At 58.0% G+C, this 11,058-nt stretch overlaps 1 protein-coding gene across 1 annotated transcript; it reads left to right on the top strand.

Annotated features, from left to right (window-relative positions):
• Positions 1 to 621: 621 nt before the first annotated feature.
• On the top strand, positions 622 to 7,578 carry LOC309452887 (adhesion G protein-coupled receptor E5-like; the record flags this gene model as incomplete). The annotated part of the gene is given in 7 exon segments (XM_082077549.1): positions 622 to 804; positions 806 to 954; positions 2,516 to 2,582; positions 3,714 to 3,805; positions 5,444 to 5,628; positions 6,684 to 6,764; positions 7,372 to 7,578. Coding segments are annotated over 6 exon segments (741 nt in total). The 3' UTR covers positions 6,749 to 6,764; positions 7,372 to 7,578.
• Positions 7,579 to 11,058: the final 3,480 nt, after the last annotated feature.

The following is an 11,058-nucleotide window of genomic DNA, read 5'->3' as shown; positions in this document are numbered from 1 at the left end:
GGGGCCTTGCACGTGACTGGCAGCGAGTGGCAGGGAGGTGGGGGCACTTGTGCAAGGACGTGCAAGGGGCAGGGGTGTGCAGAGGGGACTGGGGAGGGGTGGGGGGGTATGGGGGGGTCCGGGGAGGCATGTGGGGGGGTTTGCACGGAAGTGGCGGTGAGGAGGAGGGTGGTGGGGGCACTTGTGCAAGGATGTGCAAGGGGCAGGGGGGCTGGAGGGGGGTGGGAAGGCTGGGGAGGTTACAGGGAGGTCTGGGGAGGGATATGGGGGGGGTTGCACGGAAGTGGCGGTGAGGGGGAGGGTGGTGTGGGCACTTGTGCAAGGACGTGCAAAGCAGGGGGGGAGCCTGAGGGAGCACGGCAGGGTGGGGGGGGGTCCACAGAGGGATGTGGGGGGGTTTGCACGGAAGTGGCGGTGAGGAGGAGGGTGGTGGGGGCACTTGTGCAAGGACGTGCAAGGGGCAGCAGGCGCTGAGTGGGGTGTTGGGTGAAAGGCGGGAGGGGCTGGGCAGCCACGTGGGGTCCTTTGCACGTGGCTGGCGGCGCACGGAGAGCGGGCGATACCCCCCCCGTCGTGCAAAACCGTGCGAGCACCCCCGACCATTTGCACGACGGGGGTGCTATGGGGAGTTGTGACTGTTTCTGGTGGGGGGGACTGCACGAGGGCTCGCACGAGGGTTCGCACGAGGGGGGGGACCCCCTCGTGCGAACCCTCGTGCGAACCCTCGTGCAGCTCTTGTGCGCCGTGGTGGCCGGGCTGTTGCACTTTTCACTACTGGCGGCGTTCGCCTGGATGTGCCTGGAGGGGCTGCACCTCCACCTGCTCCTCGTGCGCGTCTTCCCCCCCAAATGGCTGCGGCGCCGGCACCTCCTGCTGGGGGGGTACGGCCCCCCCCGCGCTGCTGCTGCTCTGCGCCGCCCCCGCCTTCCCGGGGGGGTACGGGACCCCCCGATAGTGAGTGCACGAGGGCCTCGCACGAGGAACTCGCATCTTTCTGTTCAATGGGTCTTGCTCCCAGTTTCCCCCAGTGCTCCCAGTTTCCCCCCAGTGCTCCCAGTTGCTCCCAATTCCTCCTCCCAATTCCCTCCCAGTTTCCCCCCAGTGCTCCCAGTTTCCCCCAGTGCTCCCAATTCCTTCCCAGTTTCCCCCAGTGCTCCCAATTCCTTCCCAGTTTCCCCCAGTGCTCCCAGTCACTCCCAGTTCCTCCCCCCAGTGCTCCCAGTTTCCCCCAGTGCTCCCAGTTTCCCCCCAGTGCTCCCAGTTCCCTCCCAGTTTCCCCCAGTGCTCCCAGTTTCCCCCAGTGCTCCCAGTTTCCCCCAGTGCTCCCAGTTCCTCCTCCTAATTCCCTCCCAGTTTCCCCCAGTGCTCCCAGTCGCTCCCAGTTCCTCCTCCCAGTCACTCCCAGTTTCCCCCAGTGCTCCCAGTTCCCTCCCAGTTTCCCCCAGTGCTCCCAGTTGCTCCCAATTCCTCCTCCCAATTCCCTCCCAGTATCCTCCAGTGCTCCCAGTGCTCCCAGTTCCTCCTCCTAGTGCTCCCAGTTTCCCCCAGTGCCCCAGTTCCCTCCCAGTTCCTCCTCCCAATTCCCTCCCAGTTTCCCCCAGTGCTCCCAGTCGCTCCCAGTTCCTCCTCCCAATTCCCTCCCAGTTTCCCCCAGTGCTCCCAGTTTCCCCCCAGTGCTCCCAGTTTCCCCCAGTGCTCCCAGTTCCTCCTCCTAATTCCCTCCCAGTTTATCCCCAGTGCTCCCAGTCGCTCCCAGTTCCTCCTCCCAATTCCCTCCCAGTTTCCCCCAGTGCTCCCAATTTTCCCCCCAGTGCTCCCAGTCACTCCCAGTTCCTCCTCCTAGTGCTCCCAGTTTCCCCCAGTGCTCCCAGTTCCCTCCCAGTTTCCCCCAGTGCTCCCAGTTTCCCCCAGTGCTCCCAGTTTCCCCCAGTGCTCCCAGTTTATCCCCAGTGCTCCCAGTTTCCCCCCAGTGCTCCCAGTTTCCCCCAGTGCTCCCAGTTTCCCCCAGTGCTCCCAGTTTATCCCCAGTGCTCCCAGTTTCCCCCAGTGCTCCCAGTTCCCTCCCAGTTTATCCCCAGTGCTCCCAGTTTCCCCCAGTGCTCCCAGTTTCCCCCCAGTGCTCCCAGTTTCCCCCAGTGCTCCCAGTCACTCCCAGTTCCTCCTCCCAGTCCCTCCCAGTTTTCCCCACTGCTCTAAGTCTCCCAGTTCCCTCCCAGTTTCCCCCAGTGCTCCCAGTCGCTCCCAGTTCCTCCTCCTAATTCCCTCCCAGTTTCCCCCAGTGCTCCCAATTCCTTCCCAGTTTCCCCCCAGTGCTCCCAGTCGCTCCCAGTTCCTCCTCCTAATTCCCTCCCAGTTTTCCCCAGTGCTCTAAGTCTCCCCAGTCCCTCCCAGTTCCCCCCTCCCAGTGCTCCCAGTCGCTCCCAGTTCCCCTCCCAGTCCCCCCAGTCCCCCCAGTCCCCCCAGCCCCCCCAGTGCTCCCAGTCCCCAGCGGTGTCCCCGTGTCCCGTGTCCCCAGCTGCTGGCTGTCCCTGGAGCGCGGCTTCCGATGGAGCTTCCTGGCGCCCGTTTGCCTCGTCATCGCGGTGAGACCCGCCCACCGGTGTCCCCAGTGTCACCCCCTGTCACCCCCGTGTCCCCCGTGTCACCTCCTGCCACCTCCGTGTCCCCAGTGTCACCCCCTGTCACCCCCGTGTCACCCGTGTCACCTCCTGCCACCTCCGTGTCCCCAGTGTCACCCCCTGTCACCCCCGTGTCACCTCCTGTCACCCCATGTCCCCAGTGTCACCTCCATGATCCCAGTGTCACCCCCTGTCACCCCCGTGTCACCTCCTGCCACTTCCGTGTCCCCAGTGTCACCTCCTGTCACCCCCATGTCCCCAGTGTCACCAGTGTCCCCAGTGTCACCCCCTGTCACCCCCGTGTCACCTCCTGTCACCCCCATGTCCCCAGTGTCACCTCCATGATCCCAGTGTCACCTCCTGTCACCCCGTGTCATCTCCTGTCACCCCATGTCCCCAGTGTCCCCAGTGTCACCTCCTGTCACCCCATGTCCCCAGTGTCACCAGTGTCCCCAGTGTCACCCCCTGTCACCCCCGTGTCCCCCGTGTCACCTCCTGTCACCTCCGTGTCCCCAGTGTCACCTCCTGTCACCCCCATGTCCCCAGTGTCACCAGTGTCCCCAGTGTCACCTCCATGATCCCCGTGTCACCTCCTGTCACCCCATGTCCCCAGTGTCACCAGTGTCCCCAGTGTCACCTCCTGTCACCCCATGTCCCCAGTGTCACTCCCTGTCACCCCATCTCCCCAGTGTCACCTCCTGTCACCCCCATATTTCCAGTGTCACCTCCTTTCACCCTCGTGTCACCAGTGTCACCCCCATCTCCCCAGTGTCATCTCCTGTCACCCCGTGTCACCAGTGTCCCCAGTGTCACCTCCTGTCACCCCCATATCCTCAGTGTCCCCTCCTGTCACCCCCCATCCCCAATGTCACCCCCATGTCCCCAGTGTCACCCTGTGTCCCCCCCCAGTCCCCAAGTCTGTCCCTATGTCCCCCTGTCCCTCCCTGTCCCCATGTCCATCCCCATGTCCCCCCCGGTCCCTCTGTCACCCTGTGTCCCCATGTCCCCCTGTTCGCCGTTTCTGTCCCCATGTCCCCCTGTCCCCCGTGTCCCCTGTGTCCCCCGTGTCCCCGTGTCACCCGCCCGTGTCCCCAGGTCAACGCCGTCATCCTGGTTGTCACCATCTGGAAGCTGGTGCAGAAGTTCAACGACGTCAACCCCGACATGGGGCACCTGAGGAAGATGAGGTGGGGACAATGGGGACAACGGGGGGACAATGGGGACAATGGGGACAATGGGGACAATGGAGGGACATGGGGGGTGGGGGAGACAAGGGGACATGGGGGATACAGGGACGGGGGACATGGGGGATATTGGGGGGACATGGGAGGACACAGGAGGGGACATGAGGGAACAGGGAGGGGACATGGGTGATATTGGGGGGTGACACAGGAACAGGGGGACACAGGGGGACATGGGGATCATGGGGGTGACATGGGGACATGGGGGATATTGGGGGGACATGGGGATCATGGGGGTGACATAGAGACAAGGGGACACGGGGGATATTGGGGGACATGGGGGTCATGGGGTTGACACAGGGAAAAGGGGTCATGGGGGGTGACACAGGGACAAGGGGACACAGGGGATATTGGGGGGTTATGGGGGTCATGGGGGGACACGGAGGGGATATTGGGGGGGACACGGGATATTGGGGGGGACACGGGGGATATTGGGGGGTTATGGGGGTCATGGGGGGACACGGAGGGGATATTGGGGGGGACACGGGGGATATTGGGGGGACACAGGCGATATTGGGGGGGACACTGGGGATATTGGGGGGATATGGGGGTCATGGGGGGGACACAGGGGATATTGGGGGGGACACGGGGGATATTGGGGAGATGTGGGGGTCATGGGGGGACATGGAGTGGATATTGGGGGGACACGGGGGATATTGGGGGGATATGGGGGGACAAAGGGACAAGGGGGGACAGGGAGAGGATATGGGGGGGGACACGGGGACATGGGAGGGGACACGGGGGATATTGGGGGGATATGGGGGTCATGGGGGGACACGGAGGGGATATTGGGGGGGACACAGGCGATATTGGGGGGCACACTGGGGATATTGGGGGGATATGGGGATATTGGGGGGATATGGGGGTCATGGGGGGACACGGAGGGGATATTGGGGGGGACACGGGGGATATTGGGGGGGACATGGGGGATATTGGGGGGATATGGGGGTCATGGGGGACACGGAGGGGATATTGGGGGGACAGGGAGGATATTGGGGGGATATGGGGGGACAAAGGGACAAGGGGGGACAGGGAGAGGATATGGGGGGGGACACGGGGGACATGGGGGGGGACACTGGGGACATGGGAGGGGATGCTGGGGATATTGGGGGATATGGGGGGACATGGAGGGGATATTGGGGGGGACACGGGGGATGTTGGGGGGGACACAGGGGATATTGGGGGGATATGGGGGACAAAGGGAGAAGGGGGGACAGGGAGAGAATATGGGGGGGGACACGGGGGACATGGGGGGGGACACAGGGGACATGGGAGGGGACACTGGGGATATTGGGGGGTTATGGGGGTCATAGGGGGACACGGAGGGGATATTGGGGGGGACACGGGGGATATTGGGGGGATATGGGGGGACAAAGGGACAAGGGGGGACAGGGAGGGGGTATTGGGGGGACACAGGGGATATTGGGGGGTCATGGGGGGGACATGGGAGGCCAGGGAGGGGATACTGGGGGGACACTTGGGGAGATGGGGGGTCATGGGGGACGCTGGGCCGGGGGGGGGGCTGGGGGGTCCTGGTGCACAGGTCGTGGTGCGAGGTGATTTTTGGGGGGGGGGGGTCCCCAGGGTGCTGCTGCTGACGGGGGTGGGGCAGCTGTGCCTGCTGGGGACGGGCTGGGGGCTGGGGCTGGGGCTGGGGGAGGGGCTGCCCGCCAGGGGGGCCCCCCCCGCCCCTCCCCCTCCTCTTCTGCGCCCTCAATGGATCCCAGGGGCTCTTCATCCTCCTGTGTCACTGTGTGGGGCACCCCCAGGTGAGACCCCCCAAAACACCCCAAAAACACCCCAAAACACCCCAAAAACACCCCCCAGGGGCTCTTCATCCTCTTGGGGCACCCCCAGGTGAGACCCCCCCCAAAAAACACCCCCCAAAACACCCCAAAAACACCCCCATGGGCTCTTCATCCTCCTGTGTCACTGCGTGGGGCACCCCCAGGTGAGACCCCCCCCCAAAACACCCTAAAACACCCCAAAAACACCCCATGAACCCCAAAACACCCCCATATCCCCAACACCACCCCCCAGTGTCCCCAATTCCCCCCCGCCCCCCATACCCCAAATGCCCCCCCAGGGAGCTGAAGTCACCGGGGGATCCTCGTGCAAGGGGGATGTACTTGTGCAAGGGGGGGGGGTCCCTGGTGTGAGGATGGGGGGGTCCTTGTGCAAGGGGGGGGTCCTCGTGCAAGGGGGGGGGGGTCCTCGTGCAAGAGGGCTCCTTGTGCAATGGGGTCCTTGTGCGAGGAGGATCCTCGTGCAAGAAGGGCCTGGTGCGAGGGGGTTTCTCGTGCAAGGAGGATCCTCGTGCAAGGGGGGGGTCCCTGGTGCAAGGGGGGGGTGTCCTTGTGCCCTTGTGCAAGGGGGGGTCTTGTGCAACGGGATTCTCGTGCAAGGAGGGTGTCCTCGTGCAACGGGGTCCCTGGTGCAAGGGGGGGGGGGGTATCTCGTGCAACGGGGTCCTCGTGCAAGGGGGGTGTCCTCGTGCAACGGGGTCCCTGGTGCAAGGGGGGGGGGGGGGTCTTGTGCAATGGGGTCCTTGTGCGAGGAAGATCCTCGTGCAAGGGGGGGTGTCCTTGTGCAAGGGGGGGGTCTCATGCAACACGGTCCTCGTGCAAGGGGGGTGTCCTCGTGCAACGGGGTCCCTGGTGCAAGGGAGGGGGTCTCGTGCAATGGGATCCTTGTGCAATGGGGTCCCTGGTGCAAGGGGGGCGATCTTGTGCAATGGGGTCCACGTGCGAGGAGGAGCCTCGTGCAAGCCCCGCCCCCTCGTGCAAGCCCCGCCCCCTCGTGCAAGCCCCGCCCCCTCGTGCAGGTCCGCGAGTGGTACCGCTCCATCCTGTGCCCCGGCGCCAAGCGCTACTCCGAGTTCACCAGTAACACCAGTCACACCAGGGTGAGGGGGGGCCCCCTCCCGGACACCTGGGTCCCCCTGATGTGGGGGGTGGGATGGGGGGGTTCAGGCCCCGGACGCCTGGGTCCCCATGATGTGGGGGGGGTGGGATGGGGGGGTTCAGGCCCCGGACGCCTGGGTCCCCATGATGTGGGGGGGTGGGATGGGGGGGGTTCAGGCCCCGGACGCCTGGGTCCCCATGATGTGTGGGGGGTGGGATGGAGGGGGGTCAGGCCCCGGACGCCTGGGTCCCCCTGATGTGGGGGGGTGGGATGGGGGGGGGTGGGATGGGGGGGGTCAGGCCCCGGACGCCTGGGTCCCCATGATGTGGGGGGGTGGGATGGGGGGTTCAGGCCCCGGACGCCTGGGTCCCCATGATGTGGGGGGGTGGGATGGGGGGGTTCAGGCCCCGGACGCCTGGGTCCCCATGATGTGTGGGGGGGGATGGGACGGGGGGGTTCAGGGCCCGGACGCCTGGGTTCCCATGATGTGGGGGGGTGGGATGGGGGGGGTCAGGCCCCGGACGCCTGGGTCCCCATGATGTGAGGGGGTGGGATGGGGGGTTCAGGCCCCGGACGCCTGGGTCCCCAACCCGTGTTCCCCTCCACAGGTCTCGCACAAGTCGACGTGCACATAGTTGTGCGAAGCCCTTGCACGAGGATTTGGGGGGGGGGCACCCCAAATAATACCCCTCCCCCCCCGCCCAGGGCTGTTTATGCAAATAAATCCAATTATTGGTGTTTTTCCCCCGTTTTAACCACCAAAGTGGCTCAAAAATTACAAATAGTAACAATAAATCCCATCGTTATTCAATTAATGAACCTTTAGTTTTCACCTTTTTGGCCTTAATTTTTACCCTTAATTTTTATCTTTAATTTTTAGATTTTTACCCTTAATTTTTACCTTTTTACATTAAATTTTTCCCCTTAATTTTGACCTTTTTTACCTTTAATTTTTACCTTTAATTTTACCTTTAATTTTTACCTTTTTGGCCTTAATTTTCACCCTTAATTTTTACCCTTTTACCCTTAATTTTTACCCCTAATTTTTCTCTTTTTATCCCTAATTTTTACCTTAATCTTTTACCATATTCACCTTAATTTTTACCTTTTTACCCTTAATTTTCACCCCTAATTTTTACACTTTTTCCCTTAATTTTCATGCTTAATTTTGCCTTTTTGCCCTTAATTTTTGCCCTTAATTTTTACCCTTTTTACCTTTAATTTTTACCTTTTTACCCCTAATTTTTACCTTAAATTTTTACCTTGTTACCCTTAATTTTTACCCTTAATTATCACCCTTAATTTTTACGCTTTTCCCCTTATTTTAACCCTTAATTTTTACCTTTTTACCCTTAATTTTACCCTTAATTTTTACCCCTAAATTTTACCTTTTTTACCCTTAATTTTTACCCCTTTCCCTTAATTTTTACCTTTAATTTTTCCCCTTAATTTTTTCCTTTTTTTACCCTTATTTTTTAACATTTAATTTTCACCTTTTTTACTCTTAATTTTTACCTTTTTTGCCCTAATTTTTACCTTAATTTTTCCCTTTTCACCCTTAATTTTTACCTTTTTACCCCTAATTTTTCCCCTTAATTTTCCCTTTAGTTCCCCTTTTCCCATTAATTATTTGACCTCGTTAAACCTCCACACAGACGCAAAAAAGACGCTTAAAAAACCACAATTTAGAAAAATCACATTTTTGTTGTTTGTTTTTTTTTTATTTAATTCCAGGTCAATTTCCCCAAATCCGCCCAAAAATAACAAAGAATAAACCAAAATATCAACTACGGAGCAAAAACCAACCAGAAAACAGCAAAATATACAAAACCCGCCCAAAATTGGGGCCTTTTGAGGCCTATTGGGGCCTATTTGGCCTTTTGAGGCCTATTGGGCCTATTGGCCTTTGGGGCCTCTTGGCGCCTTTGGGCCCCCCCAAAAAACCCCAAAATCTGAAAATCCAGCTAAAAAACTTTACAAAAATCCCTCAAGATTAATCAAAATCCGTATAAAATCATACGCAAAATAGATAATTAATGCTAATTAAACCTTTGCGGGGCGCAAAATCACCGTCCGAAGCCTCAGCGCCTTTATTTTTAAGCAAAAAACACCCAAAAAAGGCCAGTTTCAGCTGAGGGGAGGGCAAACAAACCCAACACAATATATATATATATATGTACATATATATATGTAATTAATGATTATTTTGGTGTCGCAACTATAAAGGAATCGAGGCGCCGCTTAAGCCCCAAAAACCATCACAACGCGGCCAAAAAATCGACATTTTAGGGCATAAAATCAATGAATTAAAGGAAATTAAAGCGGGTTCGGGTCCATCGAACCCCCCCCCTGAAAATTCCAAATGGAATATTTGTGGTTAAATGGTTAAAAATCGCCGATTTTAATGAATTTAACGCATCCCCCCCGCGGGAAAGGGGAGGGCGTTCGGGTTGATTATTGCGTCTGATGGATTAATTAGTGATTTAATTAACGAAGGGGGTTTTCGGGGGGGTAGGCCGAGGGTTTTAGGCGTCCGCCGGTGCTTTATTCTTCTTTTCAGGAGCTTTTCAGGTCGGGTGACATAAAATACGGTTTTTCGGCCGAACCGTCGTTGCGCTCCAAATCTTCCACTGCAAAGAGAAACCCCCGCGGCGTTTTTTGGGGGAAAAACGCACGTTTTGGGGCCCGAAAGGCCCCACGTGGCGCTCGGGGCCGAGCGGTTGCGCCAACAAGGAAATAAGAGGAAAAAATAAACCCAAATTAATCAAACCCACAAGGCGGAGGCTTTAGAAAGGGAGATAAAGGCCCCGGGATGGATTTAAATGGGGCCTTTTGGGGCCTTTTGGCCCTATTGAGGCCTTTTGGGACCTTTGGGCCTTTTGGGGCCTCTGGGCCTATTGGGACCTATTGGGACCTTTTGGGGCCTTTTGGGCCTATTGAGCCTTTTGAGGCCTTTGGGCCTTTTGGGCCTATTGGGACCTTTGGGACCTTTTGTGCCTATTTGGGCCTTTTGGGACCTTTTGGGGCCTTTGGGCCTATTGGGACCTTTGGGCCTTTTGGGCCTATTGAGCCTTTTGGGGCCTTTGGGACCTATTGGGACCTTTTGTGCATTTTTGGGGCCTTTTGGAGCCTTTGGGCCTTTTGAGGCCTTTGGGTCTCTTGGGGCCTTTTGGGCCTTTTGGGGCCTTTGGGCCTATTGGGACCTTTGGGACCTTTTGGGGCCTATTGGGGCCTTTTGGGCCTATTGAGCCTTTTGGGGCCTTTGGGCCTTTTGGGGCCTTTTGGGCCTATTTGGGACCTTTGGGCCTTTTGGGGCCGTTGGGACTTTTTGTGCCTATTTGGGCCTATTGGGGCCTTTTGGGCCTATTGAGCCTTTTGAGGCCTTTGGTCCTATTGGGACCTTTTTAGCCCTATTGGGACCTTTTTGGCCCTATTGGGACCTTTTTGGCCCTATTGGGACCTTTTGGGGCCTTTTGGGCCTTTTGAGGCCTTTGGGCCTGTTGGGGCCTTTTGGGACCTTTTTGGCCCTATTGGGACCTATTTGGGCCTATTGGGACATTTTTGGGCCTATTGGGACCTATTTGGTCCTACTGCGGCCTACTGAGGCCTTTTGGGGCCTATTGAGGCCCAGCCCAAGCAGAACCCAAACCTATTAAAAGGTATAAACTATTTTAACCCCTAATTCAACATTTTAACGAGCGAGTTACAATATTTTTAACCCCGCGAGTCAAAAAACGTGGAGTTTTAACGCCCCAGAACTCGCTTTTTTTGCGGCTTCTTCATCAGTTTTGCCAGCGAGAGTCAAGACTTAAAAGCTGCGATTTCACCCCAAAAATAAAGAGGTTTTGTGTGAATAAAAGTGGGGGGGGGGGTGCATAGAAACAGCGGGGGAGGGGCGGGGGGAAGCGGCTCCGGCGCTTTGCGGGTGAAATGGGGTGAAAACGCGTGGATTTGGGGCATTTTGGGCGCGGGATGGAATGGGGTGAAAACACGTGGATTTGGGGCGTTTTGGGTGCAGAATGGAATGGGGTGAAAACACGTGGATTTGGGGCATTTTGGGCGCGGAACGGAATGGGGTGAAAACACGTGGATTTGGGGCATTTTGGGTGCGGAACGGAATGGGTGAAAACACGTGGATTTGGGGCATTTTGGGCGCGGAACGGAATGGGGTGAAAACACGTGGATTTGGGGCATTTTGGGCGCGGAATGGAATGGGGTGAAAACACGTGGATTTGGGGCATTTTGGGCGCGGAATGGAATGGGGTGAAAACACGTGGATTTGGGGCGTTTTGGGC

This window comes from Streptopelia decaocto (genome assembly GCF_964273445.1).
Source record: "Streptopelia decaocto genome assembly, contig: HAP1_SCAFFOLD_2392, whole genome shotgun sequence".
NCBI lineage: Eukaryota > Metazoa > Chordata > Aves > Columbiformes > Columbidae > Streptopelia > Streptopelia decaocto.
Note: the sequence above shows the minus strand (reverse complement) of the source record. Positions and strands in the feature narration are given on the sequence as shown.